Source organism: Pezoporus flaviventris, unplaced genomic scaffold, assembly GCF_033815535.1.
Source record: "Pezoporus flaviventris isolate CSIRO_AGI_PZ_B2104156 unplaced genomic scaffold, CSIRO_AGI_Pfla_v1 ptg000064l, whole genome shotgun sequence".
Classification (NCBI taxonomy): Eukaryota; Metazoa; Chordata; class Aves; order Psittaciformes; family Psittacidae; genus Pezoporus; species Pezoporus flaviventris.
Window position 1 is genome coordinate 3,266,192 of NW_026892612.1, and position 25,820 is coordinate 3,292,011.

A 25,820-nucleotide genomic window follows, 5' to 3' on the forward strand; every position below is an offset into this window, starting at 1 on the left:
GAAAAAAAAAAAGCAACAAAAAAACACCCCCACAAAGCCAAGACCTCATGATAGGAAACCTCTTTGAAACTGGTCTTCTTGATGCCTGAGTAATGCTATTATGCTTTCAAAGGATGTGCATTTTTCTTCATGGGATAAGATAACACTTTGCAGCTACCATCTATAAGCTCTGGTCCACACTGCTTTCTTCCTGAACTCTGGAACAGATCTCAAGGCCAGAACTGTAACTGTGAAGACAAGGACAAATTACATTAATTTGTGCAGTCCAGAAAGGACATTATTCTCCCTAGTCATTTTACTAACACAGGTATAGATTCAGTTCTCCTTTTCCTGAATCTTTTAATGACTTTTCCACTTCCTGGCCTGACAGTTTCTATCCCTTCCCCACAGTACAGTCTTCAGTTGCACCTGAATAAATTGTTATGTGATTGCTATTGTAGTAATGGAGGGTTTCCAAATAATACGTTGCATTTTATTTTTAAAGGTAACTCAAAAATAATTGACAGATCTACCACTTATATACGCTTGTACAGCCATATGTACCTTCGGGTCCTTTGGATCTTTAGTAGTACATTTTAAGTGTCAGCCGATTAAGACAGCAAAAAAAAGATGATACAGGAATGCTGACTTACCTGTGAAGGTTTTCTTAAAGGCAAAATATAGCTCTCCTACACATGCTAACAGTATAGATTCATCTCACTTCTTTTAACAACTGGAATTTGAGCTGTACTGATAGTCATGGAAAAATAAGGACCCAATTAAAAATATCCTACCTTTCAGCAGGTCCATAGAAGATTCTGATAATGCTTCCTTAGGACTTTCCATCATACTGATCAGCCAGTCAATAAACTGAAGATTGAAATATAAAGGAAAAATCTGAATTACAACAGCCTCTGTATCAGAACACCACAAATTCTTTCAATTTTTGCAGCTAAACTCACAGTTATCTATCAGAGGCAGTGGTCAATCAAGCTTCTGCCCAAACTATCCAAATGCCCTAGAGTACATCTCTCTGTCAGTACAATTTCTCCCACAGCTGGATCTGAAACTCCCTTTGTTCCATCCCATTACCTAAGCAGTAATTCTTTGTAATGAAGACAGAACAGTAAATACTTTCCCTTCATCTTGCCTGTTCATGTCTTTAACATGTTAATATGATCCTTTCTTATCAGGGTCTTGCTCAAATGTTTTACTGCAAATCCTCAGAACTCTTAACTGCCTTTGTCCCTCTTTCGACCTCTCTCATTTTTCATTGTCTTTCCAGCAGCACAGGGTGCCTGGAGGAATGTGGTATCTCAAACTTATCAAGACGATATTCAGGGCATATTCTCAATTCTTTTATTAATTATGCATTTGCATATTAACAGCCCATTCCTGCTTTCCTCCCACATTCTGAATTCTGACTTCACTGGTAACTCTGAGCACAGCTGTGTACAGGAACCAGTCCTTAACAGATTCTGGTTTGCACAAAACAGCTATTCATCTATAGGTTTATAACAATATTTCCACATCTTTCCATCACAAGCAGCCTGCAGTAGGGTTGCCAAATTATGTATGATTTTCCACATTTATTTAAAAATTATGCGTGACACACAGTATAAACCATACAGATCTTTGATAGCCCTAAACTGCCACCATGGAGAAGTCCAACTGCAGAGGGTTTGTCGTTCAGTGGTTAGAAGACTGACTTGCTACCATCACCTGTCAACTCTCCTATCCCATCTGTATCCTCTTAAGAGTTTGACTCCCAAAACTGTAATGATTTTTGTTCTTTGCAATTCTCACATACTACTTGAGAAACTACATTCATATCTGATTACAAATAAAGAAAAACAAGATCACAAGTCACATGCAATAGATACAGAGAAAACACCTATTTCACTTTAGACTTGAGCTGACTACTAAAACCAGGGTGTTTTCTGACCCTTGGAAAATGCTTACTACTACATGAAATTTTACCTTCTGTGTTTGTTCTTTCCAAGGCTCTTTGGCCAGCAAAAGGCAAATGCTGCTTGGAAGGAGAGTGAGAGTCTCTTGCACAGCAAGCTTGTCAATGGGGTGCTTGCCAATGTGATCCTCAGATAATTCTGGTAATGCTGCTTGCTGCTTCCACAGTAACCAGTTAGCAGTGAGGCCAAGCAGTAATGGTGCACCATGGTCAGCCCAGGCCACCACAGACGCTGCGAACAGCCACAGGAGAAAATCTATGAACTAAAAAAGAAAAAAGCAAAAATGCAAACTGAAAATCCAGATGATGGCTTGCTCTTTAAAACAAACATCTGAAAATTCAGCTAACATCCAAAATGCAAGAAATAAATATATCTTAATATTCTTTTACACTTGAAGAAACATAAGCATTTTTCTGAACTCCCAATCAAACTAAAATGTCTACAGAAAAAAAAAAAGCAAAACCACACTTCTAAAAATCATTGTTTAGATTAATGCTGATACACATTTCATTTAAAATGGGGAAATAACTTCTTTACAGCACGCTGACTATTAAGGGAAATTAGAGATGGTCACCCTTGTGGTGCTACAAATAGCTGGGAAATATTGAGGCAATGTAATGAATGCTTTTTTGATCTAAACAGCATCTTGTTTTATGTCCCCAACCAGAACAGCTGAACAGATGTAAGAATAAGCAGCTGTTTGTTGTACAATAAACAATATGAGTTCCCTAAAACTGTACAAAACCTCTTAGAAACAGCAGCTGCACAGTTCTGAACTGCTTAGATATTTCTACTGGTGAATTCCAATTTCTCCTTTATTTTTTCTAAATACAGTAAATTTCAAGTAATGATTTCTTATAGTTGCCTTTAGCTTCTATCATAATTTAAAGGCCATGGTTATTTTAAAGTATGAGCTTTAAATACATATACATTTACAAAAATTAAGAGTTCCTCTATGGAGGTAAGATGACAGCCACCTAAAATATAAAAGCATGGGGAACGCTACTTATTGCTGAGCTATAATTTGAAATACATCGAAACCTCTTTTCCTGAAAGCTGCAAATTATTTTCACCGTATGTACCTCTTTAAGATTGACATTTTCTAAGGGTCTTGACTTGTACGCTAAATTTCTGATGTAGCCCATCAGCTCTAGCATCCAGTCCATTCTTTTCAGCACTCCTAGAAGGAGAGCAAGAACACTGATTCACATGAAACACTGGAATGAAACATTTTTTCATTAAAAAGCAAGCACAGGGTATCACTATAGCAACAAAGCACTGACTGTGGAAGAACAATGATCATGAATACCACTATCACATTTGATTCATGGTTGCCACTGACAGAAGGAATGTGGGCAATTAAACAGTACAAACCCTTTGCTTATAATGCAAGCAACGGACTGTACACATAGAAAAAGGAATGCTAAGCAATAATTATTTCACTTGACAGCCTGCAGGTCCCATTAACCCAGTCTGCATATAGGACCACTACAGAATCTTAAAGCCTCCCTGAATTTTTTGTCACAGTACTTCATTTAAGTCTAGAACTGATGTCACTGTACATTGGGCCACAATGTGGGGAGTGCTGTGAAAATCCTTCTACAGTGCAGAGAGGACCAGTAAAATACATATAAAGGCATATAAATAAAATCAACCCTTAACCTAGTGATTCTGCTGCCCAAAACCTGTTCTGCCTCCTACAAGTTAGTAACAGTCTTCACCTTTGAAACCACATTACGTCATACACTACCATTTCCTTGTACTCTTTACATGCTGCCTCCTCTTATACGCAAAGAAGCCTCACTTCACACATTCAAAACCCACTACTGTTTGAAGTTCTTCAACACAGTTTGCAGCTAAGCATCCAGCAATATAATGCTTTGAAGCAGTTCTGTGAACACTGCCAGCCAAAGATCTTTCTGCTATGAAAATGAGAAAATCTCATTCTTGCTTCTCTCTGTTGTTTCTTCCTCCTTTATCTTCCTATGTGATTTTACTAGTTCTCTTGCTTCAGCGCTTTATCAGAGCCTTAGCTGACCCAGTCCAGCACATTAATCCACCAGATACTATCTGATGTGGTTCAAAGATGCAGAAGGGCAATGTTTTCTGTGTCGACTCACTACAAGAAGCTCAGAAAAACAAGCAATCTCCTTGGTTCAACCTGTCTCATGGTAACACACCCCTACCGTGTCACTCACTGGTAATTCAGTTACTAGATCTGACAGTTATCAGCGCTGCACTATGACTTGTCTCCAGTGTGCCACATACATTTCTAACACTATCGTACACTGAAAGTCTATGAATATTAGGAGATATGGATCTAGTCAAAGCTAGATTAAAATCTAGGCTGCAAACCACTCGTCTGATATAAATAACTTTTAGCTAATCCACAGAAACGAAGAACTGGAGAAAAACATAAAAGCAATGTTTGACACAAGTATTTGACACAAGTATTTGACACAAGTATTTGACACAAGTATTTGACACAAGTATTTGACACAAGTATTTGACACAAGTATTTGACACAAGTATTTGACACAAGTATTTGACACAAGTATTTGACACAAGTATTTGACACAAGTATTTGACACAAGTATTTGACACAAGTATTTGACACAAGTATTTGACACAAGTATTTGACACAAGTATTTGACACAAGTATTTGACACAAGTATTTGACACAAGTATTTTTTTCAAATTCTTTCCACATTCTGAATTCTGACTTTAGTGGTATTTGAAGAGTATTTGAAGAGCATAAAAATTCTGAAGACTGAGTAGTTTCTAGTATGGCGAAATCTGGAAACTCTTGGGTTAAACCATCTTAAAATTATTAAACTCTGCATAGATACATCAGTATCTATTAATTTTGTTACCGATTCTTCTTTAAGCCTGACCTTACCTGTATTTTCATGGCTTACAACACGAGCATGATAGAAACTATGCAACAGCATCCATGAAATATTTTCTTTCTTGTGATATACTGCCACAGTATCAATCACAGCATGCAAATTCATTAGAGGCAGTTTGCCTTGAGAAATTAAATACACTTTCATGAATGTGGCCTTCTCTATATTGCTCTGCAAATGCAATTAAAAAACTTGTTAGATAAAAATGTACCTTTCTCATGGAAACAATAGACGCCATATTCCCTTTTATAGAAAAAGGGAAGAAAATATTTAATTATCTAGCCAGCTCATTTTGATTCAAGAAAAATTACAAAACAAAAGACAGTACATATTAATTTTATGTGCTTGTAAATAATCCAGCAAAGTACAACTCAGTATATTTTTACTGTTTTCATACTGCTTTAAATTTTATATTTCCCTTTAAATTGTAATGAGCCAGCCTGACAGTTCTGGATAGGCAAGTCTTCCTGCAAAGACAGATTCACTGCAGTGACAAAAATGGTTTTCTTAAATGGCATTTTCCAGTATGGAAATAAGAGCTCAAAGATATAAGGAAATGACAGTTCAGCTTCCCTAACTATTTAAATGCTTGATTCTCTAGTGAATCTGCCAGTAAACAGCACAAAATAGTTTTATATCATGGATTTTTTTATAACAACCTCATTTAAAAACATCAAGTTCTTCCACACATCATTTCCTTAGCACTTCAGCTGCTAAGAGAATTCCACTGCTAATTGATTCCACTGGTGAGCTAGAAGCTAAAAGCTTTCCATTCTGTTGTTATTCTTAATCATCCTGTCCACCAGGAACCATTCTGACTGTGAACACAAATATAGCACAGTAAGTCAAGAATGAAAAGCTGTTCAGTCAAAGTATTTCACATTTTTAACAGAAGTGAGGCTCCACCAATTTAAGCACATCTAAACACTGGGATGCATTTACAGTCTGTTTCAGGTAAGTGGTTATGTTAACCAAAAAGGACTATGATCTGCTGTTTTCACTGGTCTGGGATTCAGAAGATCTAACAGCATTAATGTTCTGCTAACAGACCCCTCCCTGAACTTGACCAAGTAGCTTAAGACTCCGCAGTTCAAAGCTCCATGTGAAATCTCCCTAGAGAAAGTTTTGGATATGAACTCTTACAACCTTTCTTCTCCCTGCTGCCTGCAAAATCAAAGCCAGAACACTCTTACTTGCATGGCACCTAATCTATGCTCCCAATGAGTTAAAACACTCTGGTGACCATAAAAATGGTAAGGCATGCTTGTTTCACATGGTTTGATGGTGAAAGACCAGAAGTAAAACATAATTACCTGAGAAATCTGGACAATGCGATCAATCTCTGAAACAGCCATTTCTGAGATACACTTTGCTACACTGACATACATCTCCAGTTCACTTCTCTGGAAACAGAAAAGCAAATGCATGTTGAGATGTAAAATTCCAGGTTTCTTCATCATTAAAACTGGTGAGTCTAGGAACTTTGTTAATTATCATGATGAACATTTAATCTAGTCTCCAGCCCTGTTCTACTTATCCTATTTAAGAAATTCTGTATTTGCTAGGGTCTTCAATGTGCTTCATTAATAAATAATAATGGTATCTGAAAATTTCCAAAGACTCAGTTTTACTTTTGATGGAAAAATGCCCTTCTTCCTTGAAGATATTTTCTGTAGCTAGATAGTTTTTTTTAAATCACTGTGAGAAGCTGAATCTTCTGTGAGGAAACCCCCCCCCCCCCCAAGCTTTCTGGTTGTATTCTGCTTCTTTTTCAGTACCATTTATTTCAGTATTCATACTGTATTTTTCCATTACCAAATCATTTATGAGGGAAAAGTGTACATTAAATTTGTTTCACAACTCAGTCATTCTAAAGAATATCTGAAAGCAACTTAAATTGAAATGACACAGGCATCTTGACTACTATCACTAAAATTTTACATCTACTTCATATGTAAAAATCTGATGAGTCAGTGCAAAAAGATGGGACTTAACATCACTAAAAATATCCAGTTACAATGTTCATACCTCTCATGATTATTCCTTACCCGAACCTCATTTGGTAGAAGTTTAAATATTTTCTCCACAGCCTTGCACAGAAAGCTCCAGCAGTACTGGGCAAGGTCTGGAAGTTTCATTGCTTGCATAAGACCCTGTAAAACACACTGGCAAATTTCTGGTTTTTTTCTGTGGTTCACTCCAAATTGTTGTATCAGAAACACTTCTATAAAAGACTGTAGTTTGTCTTCTGCAACATGTTTCATCCAGAGAGAGAGTGACAAGAAAAGGTATTTCTGGGTTTTCATCTGAAAAAGAAAAACTTCTCCTTAGTTTCAGATTCTAGCTCTTTAATGACCTTCAACTACTGTTACAAGGGATGAAATTACACAAAAGTAACTCAAACCACTCAGAAAAGCATTCAAAGTCATAAATACTTCTCGACTCTTACTCCCTCTTTTGATGACTTGCTTGAATTAATAAAACGTACAAACATGTCAATATCCTATTTTCCTTAAAAACTTTTCAATGAATCTTACATCTCTGTACTGGCAGGACAACTGTTATTTCCCTACATGGTGCCCAGCACATTCCTACATAAAGCACAGGGACTGACTAGACAACCAAGGACAGATGTATGGTACCCCTAGCACCATTAACACTGCTATCTATCAAGGAAGTATAAATAATTGCTTTAGAGGAATCCAAAGTTTACACTTTCTGTTGCCAAGCTCATTTTGTGACCTTTAACGCCCACTGCAGTGAGAAACTGGTGCTCATCTTTTGTTTGGTACCTTATCAATAATGTATCTTAAAATTGCCACCAAGTGTTTGTGTATCTGTGAAGACTAATTAATTAAAAATTACAAGACAAAAATACCCCTTGAAGTACTAGAAAGGTCACAGAAATCCTGATCCTCAACTTGTATAAACTGAGAGAACTGCAAGTGTACCATGGGATTTAGGGAGATTGATATAGTGTGTCATCGTGTCCACGTTTTACTTCTGTAAGAAGAACTGCACTATAGTGGAGGGCAGGACCAAATCTGATTACACTATAGGCTAGTCTACTGACTGTCTACAGAATTAATTCAAGAAGTAACACATTTGACTAGATCAAGAGACACTGCTGGAAGAAACAGGGAAGATTTTGGACAGATAGATGGGAAGTTTTTCTAAGACTATAAATTCATATAATAAAACCCACTTTTTCTCCCCTCATGCTGTGGCTTCTTACATCTCCAAGTTATCAGAACCAGGAGAAGAGAGAGAAGAAAAAAAGTCTTAAGCAATCTAAGTGAAACCAGTGTAGCAGATCTTAAGTCTGCTTTGAATTTCAAGGCCCCAGAATAGCCTTTCTCTCTCTGTAAATACTGCCTAAACAGTATTTCTGCAGAATTCTGAACCCAGCAATCCCTTTTGGCTGTGACATCGTAAACATCATCACTGATCAATCTTATAGAAAAGAGGTGCTGAGCTCCCATAAATTTTCTGACATACATACACTGAGACTGTAGACAAGGGGAGATGCCACCCACATCCCCAAAAGCATTGCGGCATTTTGAGATGACTGGGCTTGTGTCACTGCCAGCTGAAGGCAGAGATGTTTTACCTCATCACCTATAGCAGAAGAAAACAAACAGATGTTATGAAAAAATTATTTTCACTTTAAATTGTTCTCAAATCATATAATAAAGAAGCATTATTGTTCTACTACAGCACGACATTAAAATCTCATTTTCTAGAGATGCTAGTAAAGCTTGTAACACATACATGTTAGAAGTCTCCTCTTACCATTCATGCACTTTCAGCAAGAAATCTCCGGACTTGACCAAATTAATTTCAATTCACTCGAGAATAAAAATATGGGAGTGATAAGAAAAGTAAGAGTAAAAAAGAAATTCCTGCCAAATAAAGAGAAGATTTAATCTACAGCAGGAGAACTGAGTCAAGTATTCCTTCCTGTTGAATGTAGGAGTAAATAGCATTTGTTCACATTTCTGCTCTTCCATGTACCCCATATTCATCTAAGTGTGTCACAGAACAGAGGTTAGTAAATGTTACTGCTATGGGTTCTTGGTTGCAGCATTTTCCAGATTAACACATGGGAAGATCTTACTGTGCCTTGAGATTATGATGGTTATGGGATCCTTACTGGTTTCTCTTAAAGTCACCTTAATGACTGGTACAGCCTGTTTCGTAATAGAATCACTAGTCATAAATATGTTGAAGAGCTACTTTGAGCAATGGCATGGCTTCCATACAGTTCATGATTGCTATAGCAACATAAGGACAAACAATTTAAGTATTATACCAGCATTCGACCCATTAGACAGAAGATATATTACTGTTAAATGTCAGCATAAAACTTATATTGCAAGGTAAAATTTTCTTTCAGTAATGAAAGTGGCAATCCATATAGCATGACTTTTATAAAGTTTACCAACATTAGTGCATGAACAAAGCAAAGATTTAAGAGTCTATCATCAGGCTCTTTGAAATATAGTATCTTATATGAAAAGTCATTTGCAGAATGTGGAAAAGGGTGAGATTGTTACAAGATACTTTGGTAGCCAATTCAAGAATTACCTCTCACTAATTTGGACTGCTAAGACCCAGATTATGATTTGCTTATGACTGTTCAGTGCAGATCTCTACTGAAAAACAATCAGGTACTACTTCAATCACATGATATTGTTTCTGCTCAGCAACAACTGCAATAAACCTTATGAGATGGGAAAGCAAACTTTTGTCTTTAATATGTTTACAGATGAACAAATCTTCATCTAGAATTTGTGAAACATTTAAAGCTCACAAAGAGACATAAATTCTCAGACATGAATAACAGTAACCTAGAGAATCTGAGAAATTGATCATATAATCTAATTTTCATTAAAAAAAAAAAATTCTGTTCCAGAAAAACTGTTAGAGTGCCACATTTCCAGGTGGACTGTTAGGTCATGATACAATTCTTCTGCATTATGCTTTCCAGCACAACTTGAAAACTGCTCACTAGCACACAGCAAGACTTACTTCTGAATGCATATATAATCACAGAATCATAGAATTCTCTGGGTTGGAAAGGACCTTAATCATCAAGTCCCAACCCCATGCCATGCCTCACACTAGACCATTTCACCCAAAACTCTGTCCAACCTGGAAGGGTGTGCAAATTTCACACCACTACACAGGCACAGTCAAGAGAAATTATGCATAAAAAAATGTAGGCTGCGATGCTGTTTGAAGTCAACAAAACCAGCCATAAATGCCAATGTACTGTTTTTTCTGGAATTCCCCTGATTTACAAAATGAAGACTCCTAAGTGAAAAACAGAAATAAGAAAATCCCCCATTCATTTAACAAGTTTCAGCTATTCATAAGGTTGCACACAAATTTGCGTCAGCATGGACTCAGTATAGAAAATTCTTTCACTTATTCTTACGAAAGACTGTACAATCAATTGCAAGAATACCAAGTAGAACAGAAGCTGCAGTTCAAGTACAAGAAAAAAAATTTAATACGTAGCTAACCTTTCCTGTATCTAGCACATAGTTGATCCTCACAGGATAGTTCAATGATTTCCATATAATACATACTAATAATTATATAATAATATACATAATACATAACAACATAATATAGTAATTATATAATATATATATCTATATTATACAAGCACTATGTATAAGTAAAATAAACACCGTAAAGGAATAAGAACAATCTTCCATATCCTGGGCTCTGCAGCACATCAATTTAAACACAACAGCACTTGCCCAACCTACAAGGCCAGTAATAACAGTTGCATAGATCAGCAGAAACAAAACTTAGTGGAACCAAACAGGGACTATGGAACTTTGCACAGTAGTTTGTTGGTTTTTTTTAAGGAAATGCGTTTGAAACGCAAACACCTCTTATCAAATAAAACAGGCACCGACAGATATCCTGAGTAGAAAAGTATTACACAAGCTTTCCAACACAACACTTCAGCATCAGAGCTACTCTCCAACACAAAGAAAAATACTCTTAGAAGCACTGACAACACCACGGTCATGATGGAAAAAGGGATATGCTTTTCTCCGTCACACAGTGTAATTTAGCAAAAAAAGTGTATTTCACACCAGTGACAGAAAGATGAACTACAGAGCAGTTCAAACTGGTGATAAAGCTGCCTGCAGCCTCTAACACCGGTATTAGACCAGCATTTAGCAGGTACTGAAAATAAGATACAATTAGTTAAGTTTCATGAGGGGCTCTTCTTACTGTTCCAATGAAAAATTTGATCCAAATTCACCAGCATTTTAGGGAACTTTTAATACTGCTCAAAATTCCCATCTCTGGTCTTCTGCATTGTAACAAAATGTCCAGATAGTGATCACAAATATATGCTTGCAAAGATTAAAAAGTTGGTCTTCAAAGTATAGTAAACACTCCAATCCCTGCAGTAACTTCAAGTCCTGAAGTGGGCTCTAAAGTGAAAGCTGTGTCAGTAAAGAAGTTCTGTGACAAGTACAAAAGACTGAAAACTATTAACCTTACCAAAGTTTAATCTCATCAAAGGAGAAAGAATGGATGCCCAGTTTACAGGTGGATACTGATGATTTTCTCCAACTGATGCAATGGGTGCCAGGGCTACTTTTACCAGCTCAGATGGGACAGATTCAGGGCCTACAACAGAAGATCCAATCATAGTCTGAATTTCATACACACACATTTCGCTAAGCAGCTCAGGGAAAATGTGTTAACACTGCACTGAAGACCAATACGCAATAAAGAACTGAAAAGCATTATAAAATTAGTTATATCTTTTTATATTTTAAACTATCTCTTGCTTATAATCAACAATTGTATTTTTAACATTAATGTCATATCACAAAAAGCTTCTTGTTAATAACAAATAGAAACTTTTCTTGAGTTAATTTACAGATTAATTACAGCTAATCCTCATCTGACAGGACCATATTTTTACTTTTGTTAGGAGAATAGCAAAGTTTCTGGATACTGCCCTCCTTCCCCATCCTGTAGGTACAGGCCACAAAAACTGTCAAACAGATGCTAACTTTTGTTATGTACTGTGTTACTTAAATACAGGGATTCAGCTCAGTCCTGCTGGAGGCAAGGCATGGGCTCCTAAGGCATGGGAGTTTCTACCTCCACTGAAAGCAAAGCCTGCTTCATAGGACAGCAGTGAGCTCACTTAAATCCACACAGGAATAATCTCCTCTGCTTTATGCCCCTTAACACTGTACTTGGAGACATCTTTTTACTACCACTCCTCAGGTAAGAGGATATTTTCTTCAGGTTCCTCTGCATTTATCAGACAGAAGTAACCTATTTGAATACTGATCTGTTACAGAGAATCTTAACTTCAGATCACTGAAATAAGGGGCAGCATCAAGTTTGCCTGATGATGGAGTGTTCCTGATGATACAGAGGAACACTTAAAGTTATCTGATTTTCATTCCAACAGAGAAGATTCATTCTCTCACAGACACAGAGAGAAGGGGAAATGGAAAGGGTTTAAAAACTCATGAAAATCCAGGGGAGAAAACTAAAGCATAACTACATAATTCTACCTTATCTTTTTACGTGTTATTCAATTTTTTGTTTAGACATTAAATATCCCACACTAATGAAGTTCAAATTAGTATTTAGAAAAGTTCTGGCAAAAAAAAAAAAGCAGGTTATTAGGGTCACCTTCTATACTCATAACAAATTTCCCAGTGGGACACTGTAGTTTGATCCCTTCTTACCTTTTTTCCCACTTTCAATGGCAAAGTCAATGGCTGCCCTAATAAAGCTGTTTTCAGGCAAGTAGCCAAAATCTGGAGGAACTGTGAAGACAAAAAGTCTCTTTATATACTAGACCATGTTAGCAAAAATTACATACTTCAACTCCCATGTAAATTCAAAGACCAAGTTGAGCTATGTTTGGCCTAATTCTGTAGGTGACTCAAAGCGTTTAGACCACAAGATAGATGTATTGGCCTTTTCACTAAGGCAAGTTAAACGTTTGTGTTGGTGAGAGGTGCCAGGTCAAAAAAAACCAAATTCATTGACCAACTGAAATACCAGTGATAAGAACTTTCTTAATATTTATCAGCTACTAGGCTTTAAAAAGGAGAGCTTCAAAACCTTAGTAAGTTTAATACAACAGAGACATTCCGTATCCACATAATCACAGGCACATGTGCCATGATTATACAAAAGTAGAAATTCCAAGAATCATTCTTCTGAGGATATTTATCTACATTTCATATTTTTCCAACTTGGTTCACACTGAAGGGAACAGCTTCCACTTCATTAGTTCCCTCCTATTACTGGTACTTCATCAATGGTTTAATTCTGCCTTAATTTTACCAAGGGATATTGAAACAACATCAGAGGTAATGATGTGTTGACAGAATATAAATTTCTATCCTAATTGGTACACTGAAAGGGTACAGAACAGTAGTTTTTGACTTCAGCTAAACAGAGCAGATCTCTTTTAGAAAAATACTTTTAAAAAGTCACTTGCTCTTGTTATGGATCAGTTTTTAATTCTTGGCTTTTTATATTGGAAGAAGTACTAAAAAAAATAAATACATATATATAAAAAGTAGATTAATCAGTTCTCAGGGCATAGATACTGTATATGTCAAACACGTGCCATATGCAGCATAAAACTTCTTTACAGTTTATTCTATAAAACAACAAAGACAGAAGCAATATACAAATTTGAATAGAACAACTCAGAACCCTATTTTGATACTGCAAGTAAAAGCAGGTGCGGGGAATTCTGTTCAGCACACTGATTCCTGCTTCATGTTCCAACCTTTATGCATGGCACACAGGACCATGACACCCATTAAAAAGCTGTCATGTCATTTAGTAGGGCTTCAGGGCATAGCCTGTATTATCTGATGTGTCCCTTGCTGCCTTTTTAGCTAGGTGCTACCTCTATATGTCCTTTAAGCAGCAATAATAAAGCATCTTACCTGATGCCCTGTTCTGGGTAGAAGACAAACAGGACATATGAAGGCGTCCCAAAAGTCCTGCTGCATTTGTCTGAAGGCCAATCTGCCCTGAAAGACTGATTATCTGTTAAGGCAATAAATGACTAGTTAGGCAGAGTTCCCTACATTGCCTCACTCAAGCTGGACACAGACATTACGCAGTTTCTTTAAGCAGATTTGGCCTGGTTGGTTGAGGTGTCACAGTACAGTATCCAAAGCAGGAAACAGAGGCTACTTTCTTACCTGTGTAAGGGTTCTGATGACTTCATTCAGCTTACTTTGAAACTGGGAGGACTGAATTCTCTCAGCTTTCAGCTGCCAAAGAAAACAAAAAAAGGGGGGGGGGAGTGAATTTTATAAAGGAGAGAAAGAAAAAACAAAACACAGAGCAAGTGCTGAAAAGAGATTACATTAGCACACATGCCTTTTTGTGGAGGAGTTGAGGATAAAAGAAGAAAACCTACATGGCTGTAAGCTTCTCCCCTCTGGTACTGCACATGGGCCATATTATGGGAGAATGGAAGAGACCCCCATTTTACACGTTGTAATTCTATCCCACTTGGTTTATACTCAACATGACTCAGTAGTGCATAAACATGATGCCCTGGTATATAATCCCTTCTCTAAGGATGCAGAAGACATCATTCCAACTTACCTTCTAGACAAATTTCTGGAAGAGATAAAGGTTATCATTTGCTTGCATGCTCTCTCACCTGTATCATGCCTCCTTCAGAGCCCACCAGTGCAACCAGCCCACTGACAGCAGCCAGACGCTGCATTGTTGGAGAACCCTAGAAGCGTAATTCAGGATAAGCAAGTCAATGTGGTCACACACAATACTGTAGGACAAAACACCTGTTTCTTCCAACTTAAAAACCATGAGTCTTGTCACTTGTACACCTCTCATTCCAACTACCTTTTCAGCTGCAGTCTTTACGTGTAAGTTTAGAGTTTGATTTCAAACACTTTTTGTTACAATGAGGTAAATTAAAATTATTACAACAACTGAGTCACTATATTCACCGTTCTGTTAGTTTAACTTTGTTAAGTAGCACCTAATTTCACAAGGCATCTTCACTTAATAACCTAGATTTTACCCTTGGATGTTCTTCCAAATTAGTAAAGATGTACAAATTATGATCTCATTAAGATAAGCACATGCAGAAGAGAAACATTTGGTTTTAAACTTTGGCAAACAGCCCAAAGATGTATTTTTGCTTCCAAATATCAAAAAACATGTTTGGATAGTCCTAACTTTTCCTAGCATCACTCCTGCAGAAGGCAAGGAAAATGATGTCCCTACTGTTCGTTTAAAATATGCACTCTCCCTCTTCCCGCAAAAAACAGGATATGAATTCCAGCTCCTTTACCTCTGCAAGCACAAGTTTTATCCAGGCTGGCATTAGCCTGTTACTCAGGTCTTCAGCCTTTCCATGACCACAAGCTGACAATCCATGTACTATCGCACCAAGAGCTAAAGCAAAGCCATGGGTCTACAAGATGAAAAAGACACATTAAAAAACAGATCTTCAAAATTATTCTGTAATCTTTTAAATACTTATTGAAACATCAATTATTGTTTATCAATAATTAGAAGCAATGTCTTCATATAAAATACTGGATACATTCTTATTTCAAGTATTTTCTCATATCAAGTAACATAGTATTTTCTGACATTAATTACTGATCTTTGGCACATGGATTGATCTGGAGCCTTTATTTTAGAGCACTTTCTGATACAAAGAAAAAATCTGCAGCAAAGGTAACTTGTTCTGACTTCTTGTTTTCCACATAAACATTCTAAACAGTTGGTTAGTATAATAACAGGCTTTGACTCAAAATGGTTGCTTTGGGGTTTTTTGGTTTGTTTCTCTTTTTTTTTGAGATTTTATGCTTGTTTGTTTGTTGGGTTTGTTTTTTTTTTGGTTGTTTTTTTCCCCACTAGCAAGCATGTTACTTGCATTACTTACATGCACTGTAATGTGGAGATAATGGAAATTATTTTTGGAATTTTTAGAGGGTAACATTAAGACACTAGGGATGAAACAGACACCTGGGGAAAGCTGTGGTTAGGATGCACTGTCTGGAGGCTAGGGGAAAGCAAAAATTCAGAAGAGCACAGTAGATGTATTTTCCTGGTAAGAAAAAGAATCTGAAGAAACATGTTATAAAGGGGACAAAAACTGGCACAATGCAGAGACTAAAGACATGAGTAACTCAGAAGTACCAACTTCCCTTCTAAATGCAATCAAACCTATAAAATCTATTTTTTTTTCACTGTCTGGTAATAGCTATACACCTGTAGACAATGCATCAGTGGATCAAGTGGTAGCCTTGGTTATTGCATGGTATGCGCAACACGCTCAGTGTTAGTTAATGCTAAAAGTTAATCAACATGATTTTCTTGGACGTTATAGTATGGATAAAGCAGTATCCAATATCAAATAGATCAGAGAAAACCAGAACTAAACCAAAACCCAAGCACTAAACTATGACCTGCTGGTTATTTTCAACTAAGGTCCGTAGCTTGTTCATGGCCTCCTCAGCCTCATGTGCTTCTATGATGCCAACACTGAAAGCAGAGACACAGGAACAGGCCACAGAATAGGCAAGTACCTGAAAAATAAAAATATTTAATTCTGTTAACTGGTGACTGATCACATCCACTGTAGCAATATGCGCTTGGAGCAATGTGCTAGCATGATAAAATGCTATGACGTTTTCTATTTCTAATTTCAGATGTTGATATCCTCTCTGAAAGATTCTTTATTGACACCATCATGAAACAAATGCAGCTAAAGCTTGAAAGTACTTCTGGTTTTATGTAGGCCAAACTCTTGGTCTTCCACACAAATCTTGTTATTCTTCTCAACACAAGTGTCTGATTGTTATTTATATGAGCATACACATCCTGTGATCCTATCAGGGCTACAAGCAGGTCCACAAGGCCAGAAGATGAATGTGTAGTAGAACTGTCTCCCACACACAGTGCACTACTACCCTTATGTCCTTGCAGAAGGATTCACAAGTGACACTGCTTTTCTGTTCCTCAGACTTTGATGTGAAGAAAATGAAGTCTGAATTTTCAACTGCGCCAACTGTTTTACATCCTTTGCTAAGCAACAGAACAACACATGGTTTTAAATGAACTTAAATACTGTGCAGGAGTGACAACAAACTGACTTAGAACAAGTAATGCTCAGATTGTACCTCTTGTGGCAGCACGGCAAAGTTACCTCTCAAGTACAGGATTACATCCCAGTCACTTACAGCTCTCAAAGAGCCTCGTGCATCTCATAAATATAGTAGTATTCATCCTATGGTGCTGGTCAAATTTTACTCATGTAATTATCTGTACAGTTCCTTCAGAGGCTTTAACTGAAAAGGGTAAGTTTTGCTTCTCTTCCAAAGTATCTAACGATATTAAACATCTGCTGCCTTTAATCTCAGAAGTTGCTGTAGTGAACCCAGTTTAAGTTCAGGAAAGCACTTTGAGATCTCTGAGGAGAGATAAATGATTTCATAGCTGTAAACCATTTTAATGCATGAACCATAAACTGCAAAACTTTAATCCCCAACATACACGTACTGCCAAAAAAATTAAACTTCATGAATGAAGACCTTTAATAAAGAGCGTTCAGAGTAGTACCAAGGGAGAAAAAGAATAACAGTAACAATCTCTGCTAGCTCCCTTAGAAAAAAACAGAAGATTAAGCAATTCAGTTTTTCAGATGCTGCAGGCTTACATACATCAGGTACAGGGTTGCTTCTTTTTTCATGCAAAACACCTGCTTACTGATTCTTGGTTTCTGTTGTAAACTCCAGTTTCATCAGTTTTCCTTCTTAAGTTTTATGTCAACAAGTTTACAGACTTAGTGCACAGACGACATCAAAACTTACAGGACAATTATCTTGGCAACATAAACTGAAACAGATGTGCAAACTTAGCAGAAGTCAGTTTAACTCTTCAAAACATAGAAAGAAAACAGCACATGGGGCCATAGCAACATTCACAAGAGCAAGATTCACATTAGCTAGAGACAGCAGCTTTCAAAGAAGGAAACACAGACATATGAAAGGAGGAAGTATTCAGAGGCTCTCTCTGACAGTAACTTACTATCTGCTTTCTAGTAGATCAGATGAGCAGTAAGCTGAATATTACAGAAACCCATATCCAGTTACTTGAGACTAACTTTCAATCTGAGGTTAAGGAATTAAGTAAGCACTTGAAAGAATGATGTCTTAACTTTTTAGGCAGTTTCTTAATGCTTGTGCAGGATTACAGATTATTCTATTATTATTATCACTGTCTTATTCAGCAGATATAAAACCATATATTGTGAAAGAAATAACAGAAACCAAGTATTCCAGTACCACAGGTATAAAGCTTCAGTAAAAGTCTATAGTTATTAAAGGGAAGCAACAAAGTAAAAGAAAGTTTATAGTTTACAATAAAATATGTCATACCTCTTGGACCCATCTACTTTGGTCCTCACTGCTGTCCAGGTATTTGCAGAGTTTTCTCAATGAAGCAGAAACATGCACTCGTGACTCTGTTTGGTTACTGTGACTCATAATTGACAGAACAAGTCCTACCCCCAAAATACATCCAGTGCTTAATGAGAAGACAAAAGAAAAAGGATTAAGTATGATGTGGCAAGTATGGCCATGCCTGATAATTAGCTCTGTAGGTAATTACTACTACAGTCAATTTTACAGGTGTTTTTTATTTCACACATTGGTGGATGCTTTTCAGGAGACACAGAATGAAAAAACAGCATAAAAAGGAAATGTGTATTAAAAATAATAAATCCTATACACAGAGCTTTGATATTTCTTCTTCTGAAGAAATTTCTTGTGGTCCCTGAAGAACCAATAGCCCCATCAACAAGCACATCGACTGGTAGGAATAAGTACGGATCCAAACTTCTACGTTTGATTTATACCAACATCCCAAACTCTGATATCCCAGTTAAAAATACTAATTGCAGGCCCACTGGCTGTATTATGGTCCATTGCTCTCAGATTCCTGAAAGGGGAGGAGTGCAGGGGGTGTGAGTGAGCAGCTGCGTGGTACTTAGCTGCCAGCTGGATTCAAACCGTGACAGTCCCTTTTTTGCACCCAACGGGTACTAAAATCAGCATAGGTAACAGCGGACAAGCTTCAGCAGGGCAGACATATTCAGCAAAACTAACGGCCTGATGCTGAGGATACTTAAAATTGCAACAAGAAGAACATAAATTCTTGTATATGATTTAATAGGGCTGCTGGCATGAACAGCTTCACAGTCCCTGCCTGTTTTTCAGATTTGATGAGAATTTCCATTCTAGACCAGAGAACTCTTAACTAAATTCAGTGCCTGTACTCCCACAGCATTTCAGTTTCCACAGGTCATCAGTCATAATACTGAAAACTTGTGTTAAATATTCTCAGTTGTGGCTGCCATGATGAGATACCAAAAGCATAGCAGATACTCACTGCCCTGAAGATAATCTCTCACTGACATGCATATACTATAGTTTAAAGAAGCATCTTTTATCTGAAGATGATTTTCCCCTCATGCATCTCCCTGAGCATGCTAATTTCAGCCACCCTATGTAGCAAGCAGTCAAATAAATGAGACTAGGATCTTAAGCATTCTTCTAAGCTTCAGCTATCCAACTTAGAAAGAAACTTCTGAAATCAACTTTGGTCATATTTGTAAGTTAATGTTTTTCAGCAACTGGGGATGAAGAAGATAAGCATGCCTTGACTTGGACTGGTGTCTTGGCAATGGTGTCTCTTTTTCCAGCAAAGACGAGGAAACAAACTTTTGGAATCAATATTTTTAAGTAACTGGCATATCTGAATTAATGAACAGTCAACAAAATAAGGACATGGCTTACACAGCAAGTTCTATACACAATTTTACACTATTGTTTGGTGACAAAAATACTCATGTGCAGATAAGATGAGCAGCCCTGCTCCTAGAATTGCTGGTATCTTCCCACTGCCTCTGAGCAAGACTGTGCAGTTCTCTATACATGCCCGTGTTTTTTACCAGTGCATTGGCAGGGATTAGCTGTATTAGTCATTGATTCTTTTCACCTCATAGTAGGGACTGTATGGAAAAGAAAAAAACCCTGTGTGTGTAAATACAGGCACATATGCATACACTCACGTATGTTCATATATAAATATTATACATCTATTTATATATGGACACACTCACCTAGAAGAGACGGTACAAAAAGGAATAAACCAGCAGAAACATCCTGAAATTCAAGAAGCACCAACTCACAGTCCTGCACCTGGCAACAGACAGGCTGGGACCAGAGGGTCTGGACAACAGTTCTTGGTTGATAGTGCTGGCACTGAAGGGCAACAAGCTGAGTCACGGTCAAACATGGACCCAGGCAGTGATGAGGGCTAGCAGTACTGGGTGAAGACATCAATAAAACTGAACAATTTCACAGAGGCATTGAGGCTGGAGACTTTGCATGACAGCAGAGGCTGTGGGACCACAGCTAGTTCATCTGTGAAAAGGGATGGCTTTGGGGGCACCCAGCAGCTTCTGTGACACTGACAGTACTCACGGCCAGGTTGGATAGAGCCATTGGTGACATGGTCTAAGGTGAGGTGTACCTGCCCATGGCAGGGGGTTGGAACCTGACGATCTTAAGGACCTTTCCAAGCATAACCATTCTATGATTCTATGACTGAGGAGACGTAGCTGGGCTCTTGCACGGTGAGAGGCTGAGAGGCAGTGGGTGCGCAAGCTGAAACATCAGATGTTCACACGGGCATAAGGGCAGCCCCAAAGTGGAGCCAGGGCCTAGAGATACACTATCTCCAGTCTTGCAGGTTTCAAACATTGACTGTAAAGACGTGGGCAATGCAGTCATGTACTGTAAAGTCACGACTGTAAAGTCCATGGGCAAATGTTTAGGGAGGGCATGTACCTCAAAGCCCTTGCCAGCCTGCACAAGTTGGTGATTCTATGTAAGTACTCAGCACAGACTCTCTTCTTACCCTATTCCTATACTCGTCTGTGCAAAATTAGGGAATACAAGCATAAACTGAAGAAGTGGATCTCAAAAACAATAAAATATCTTCTCTAATGAAGCAAATTCACCTGTACTCCAGACTAGTGTCAAAGCAGGAGTCTTCCAGTGCATCCAGGGACTTCATTAGAACCAAGTTCATTTGCTGACCAGATACATCACTACAAAAACAAAACAGAAACAAACAAACAAACAAACAAAAAATCCAAAACACAGCTCTGCTCTTTAAACCATACAGGATATTAAATCTCCTGCTGAGACTGAAAGTGCCAGTAAATAGTTCTTTTCTTCCCGTAACAGGTTCTGGTACTAGTCTGTAAGAAAACTGTATGACTGGTCATGAGTTTGTTTATATGAATGTGACACACATATACAAATTATAAAAACACAGCACAAGGGGTAACGGGTTAAAACTTAAACAGGGGAAGTTTAGATTGGATATAAGGAGGAAATTCTTTCCTGTTAGGGTGGTGAGGCACTGGAATAGGCTGCCCAGGGAGGTTGTGAATGCTCCATCCCTGGCAGTGTTCAAGACCAGGTTGGACAAGGCCTTGGGTGATATGGTTTAGTGTGAGGTGTCCCTGCCCATGGCAGGGGGGTTGGAACTTAATGGTCTTAAGGTCCTTTCCAACCCTAACTATTCTATGATTCTATGATTAAGACCTTAACTGGCAATCATTATTGCTACAGCTCCCAGCATCCACGATTTGTAGAACATGCCTGACAGAAGGAGGAGGTTACTGATGGAACTTGATCAGGAAATGCATGATATTTTAAGATACCGTCTTCATCAATCTCTCTTGCCATCTCGTTGCTTATCTTACTGATTAAAAAAAAAAAAAGGCATTTACATCTCACTCCAAAGACATCACAGGGACTCCCTCCTACAAAACACATAGTTCTTAATGACCAGGACACTAATGCAAACTAACTCTATGACTTGGTATTAGTTATAACTACATCCCCACAAGTTTTGCTGTTGTAAGTCAGTGTTTGGAAGGATGTCTGAGATTAAGTTGTGAAATTATACAGGGCAACAGAAGAGCGGCTGAGTCACAGGCAACACGGCATCAAGATGCCAGAGCACAAAGATTAGAACAGAACAGCACTGCACAGTGTTTTAACAAAGGCAGGTGTGTTGGAAACATTAGCCTCACTAAGCAAATTAACAACTGACAGCCAAATTCGTCTGACACCTGTGCTTGTGCATCAATTAAACATTTATTACAGGTATACAAGCAGACAGAATCCCTAGTGGCAAAGAAGCTGGAGGAGTATAAAGCCAAACCTGCTTCTCAATTTTTCTGGAATCATCAAAAGTTTGCAACTGTAGCTAACCCTTCTGTAAAGAAGGCCTTTTTTACTAACTTCAGAACATTGCTTTGTTGCCGACGTAGCTGTTAACAGCACACCTTATGGACAGTCCATTACTTCCTGTAGCTCCATTACCATATGCATAACTCACATGATATAAGTGGACACTATCACGTCTCCAGAGCACCTCTAAGAAAGGAATGGATGAGAACTGTGAATTATTTTACAATTAAGTCTCCTACAGCAGCTAGTCCTGCTTTAAAGTGTATGTGTGGCGCTTCCAGGTGACTGTTTTGCGGTATCCAAGGATGTTATGAAAATTAATCATTCATACTGAAAGAATGGCAAAATATCCAGGATAGCACCGGGGCAGGGGGTGGTGAAGACTGGTAATAAAAGATACCTTTTAAGAAATGTTGCAAAGCCCCACAAGACTCATTTGCCTATGACCTGTATATACTTTGAATTCCTCAGAACTTAAGACTATATGCAGGAAAAAGAAGAAAGCTATTTGCACACCTACATTACATATGGTAATTGTTACCTGACTTTTTCTTCATACAAACGTGAGATAAACATCCCCAGCCCAAGGCCCATGTGGATTTGAACAGCTTGAGACTCATCAGCATTTCGTTTTCCAGGCAACCTGTCAGTCAGCATATTCAGGACATCCTCAACCTTCTCCTTCCATGATACAATGAAAACTGGCACCAGGAGAGACAAAGCAGTGGCTGCACAGGAACGAGCTATACTACTGGCAGTATTTTCACCTGAATAGGATTTCTATAAAAACATAAAAAGGATTTTTATTTTCCTTTCTTCTTGGGAGAGGGAAATAAAATTCTTTTCCAGGTAGTAACACTCAAAACCTCAGGAATTTAAAATAAATACCTATACAGCAAACAGTGTCACAGACGTATTGCAATCTGTCAATAAATGATGTTTCATGGAATTGCTTAGGGTAACTTTTCCATTTGCCTTACCTTGTAAAAGCTTAAAACTAGGGTATTGCAGAATATAATTTTTAAGTGAAGACTGCTAAGCATGACATTGTAAATAATGGATAAGGCAGGGTGAATTTAATAGCTACCCTACAGATAAATACATTGGTCTATTTGACTTTTCAACTTCCTTGTTAAAATATCCAGCAGGGTGATCAGAAGGGCAAACAGAAACCAGCAATGATATTAATGTACTTGGGTAATTACAACACACCAAGGATTTAATGAGTCAAAAAAAGCACTAACTTAAAAGCACCTAGGATGACAAAATGTCATAATATCATGCAAGATAACAGGTAGAGATGCTTTCCAGAAGGAAGATCCATTACGAAGGTTTTTAATTCCTTTCCATTTTGAAATGGAAAATCCATACAGCTACCTCTACTTATATAGCAATGAACTGATTCTAAGTAACAGCCTAATGTATATTTATTACTTCCACATGCAAGTCTGAAAAGGAGCAGAAAAAAAATCCCGTCAGGATTCAAGGCACCCTGTAGAACAGCAATTTCTATTGTGTGCCTTAAGAGTTTTACAAATGTAAGATTTAAATTTATTTATTTTTAAACAGAGTGAATTTTACAATTGCATCATCACATTGTTCCATCTCAAAACCACCTTTGTTAAACAGCATTATTTTCAAAGGCAGAAGTCACAGAACAATTCAGCAAGAACTGCTAGTGCCAAGCAAGTAGTTGAATCTCTTTATGTCCAACCAGTCTAGCATTAATTTAACACTATATTTGATTTGGTAATCTACATCCCCTATCAGCGATGGCAGGGGCCCTGTGCCATGAAATAAGAATCACTGGCTCCATAACGATTAGGTTTTGAGAAAGGTATGCATTTCAGAGCTCTGAGGAATGGTGTCACAATCACTCCAGCATTTGATAATGTGGTCTGAGGAGAGCCTATTCACATTAGAAGGTTTTACTTTGTATATACATGCCAAATATTCCAGGCTTTGACTGAGTTTTGTGTGGTTTTGTTTTTTTTTTTGTTTTGTTTGTTTTTTTTTTTTAATTTCCTTCATTCACATATCCTCACAGGTGGTTTTTACTATTCTGGTAATAAAGACAAAAACTCAAGGCAAACCCAAATATAAGCAGAAAACACAATTAAAGAAAAAGCAAGAAAGTTTTAATTCTGCTGCATTACAATTATTACAGGGCAAGCAGGACCAGAAAACTCCACACTATGAACACCAGGTATGAAATACAGATATGCTTTCCTGCCTTTAAGATCACAATACATACCTGGTAGAACCATGGAAAGACTTGACCTCTAGGGCGATAGTGGCTATTCACAATACTAAAGAGGGTCTCTGTGACCATAGAAATCCAATGTTTTGTGGGAAGAAAATCAGGTTCAGTCTGCAAAGATCAAACCCAAATATTCTTTAGAGTTTTTTCTTAAATTTGGTCCTACCTGAACAGAAGCTCAACAGCTGATGTTCCAGTTATGATCCATCAGGAATAAGATTATTTTGTCATTCTTATGTACAGCAAGTAGAACGATTTATTCGCCAGGGCTGATCCTTGAGACACTATTTTTCATCAGGTACTATTCAGTGCATCAAAAATGAGAAAGGAGGCTAGCTGGCTTTCAGTGTCCACTAGATCCCTATCTCATCTGCCAAAACCAAAAAATAAATGTGTTAGTCTGGCTTTTCATGTGCTTACACACTCTATCTCCTTTTGTGTAGATCATACAGCAGCTACCAGATGGCATTCACTGTGTAGGGTGAAATTTGAACTTCAAACTGCGAAGTACTTCACATCCACTTACCAGCACACCAAACATGCTTCCTTACATTCCACTAAGAGTAGAGAAACCTTTTCCTACATTGACTCACCTCAGGCATCCCTTCAATGTCTGAGGAAAGGCTGCTTTCATATTTGGCTACAGCAACTGCAAGACCAGTTAAGGCAAAAATAGAGTTTCCTTTCACCACTGGGCTGTCTCTGGACAGAAAAAGGCAAACACGTTAAGAAGCATAACAGGTGCAGGCAACAAAATATGTATCTCAGTGCATGGAAATTATGCTACAGGTGGTAGAAGGGAAGGCCTCTGCACCTAGCAACTCTATTGGGCTGTCCTCTAGCTCAGCAAAAGTCTACTCCACTTCATCTTCAGGAAACAGAAATGGAGAAATGGGGGGAGAAGTGTTTCAGTCTTTTTTCATACTTGTCTTTTATATAAAGCCTAGCACACACAAAGTCGTATAAAAACAAAAGCTTGCTTCCACTGTAATGAGGATTGCCACCCTGCAGAGCAAGTAGCACTCACAGAAATGCACCATTTGGTCTTAAGTAGTACCATCTCTACATAGGACAACAAAAAAAAAAAGCTCTTCAAACAGAGAATGCTAGACAGGCAGGTGCTGCTTCACTGCAACAGCATCTGTTCAGGAGATTTAGCAAAGCAGCCATCACTGAAATCTCAGCTTCAAAAAAAAGTTATGAATTACTTTCTTACACTAGGAAAACATTAACATAAAAGGAAAACAACAGGTTTCAAGGAGTACTAAGTTATACCATGATGTAAACCTTTACTTTCAGAACTCAAGAAAAAATACATAAATCTGCCATCTAGGAATGAGAGAGTTTAACTTGT

The 25,820-nt window shown here is 37.7% G+C and overlaps 1 protein-coding gene across 1 annotated transcript in view; it reads right to left on the bottom strand.

The window, feature by feature from the left end:
- The window catches only part of FOCAD (focadhesin), a 97,400-nt gene continuing 71,580 nt past the window's right edge, over positions 1-25,820 (bottom strand). The window contains exons 25-44 of the mRNA XM_061470846.1: positions 25,060-25,168; positions 24,461-24,577; positions 22,748-22,986; positions 20,961-21,050; positions 18,313-18,460; positions 16,342-16,461; positions 15,216-15,338; positions 14,559-14,636; positions 14,089-14,160; positions 13,828-13,930; positions 12,604-12,684; positions 11,390-11,518; positions 8,358-8,473; positions 6,904-7,161; positions 6,169-6,258; positions 4,849-5,026; positions 3,032-3,129; positions 1,960-2,211; positions 774-849; positions 1-227 (exon numbers count right to left, since the gene is read on the bottom strand). Coding sequence (XP_061326830.1) covers positions 154-227; positions 774-849; positions 1,960-2,211; positions 3,032-3,129; positions 4,849-5,026; positions 6,169-6,258; positions 6,904-7,161; positions 8,358-8,473; positions 11,390-11,518; positions 12,604-12,684; positions 13,828-13,930; positions 14,089-14,160; positions 14,559-14,636; positions 15,216-15,338; positions 16,342-16,461; positions 18,313-18,460; positions 20,961-21,050; positions 22,748-22,986; positions 24,461-24,577; positions 25,060-25,168 — 2,551 coding nt within the window. The 3' untranslated portion in view covers positions 1-153. The remainder of the gene's footprint in view (positions 228-773; positions 850-1,959; positions 2,212-3,031; positions 3,130-4,848; positions 5,027-6,168; positions 6,259-6,903; positions 7,162-8,357; positions 8,474-11,389; positions 11,519-12,603; positions 12,685-13,827; positions 13,931-14,088; positions 14,161-14,558; positions 14,637-15,215; positions 15,339-16,341; positions 16,462-18,312; positions 18,461-20,960; positions 21,051-22,747; positions 22,987-24,460; positions 24,578-25,059; positions 25,169-25,820) is intronic.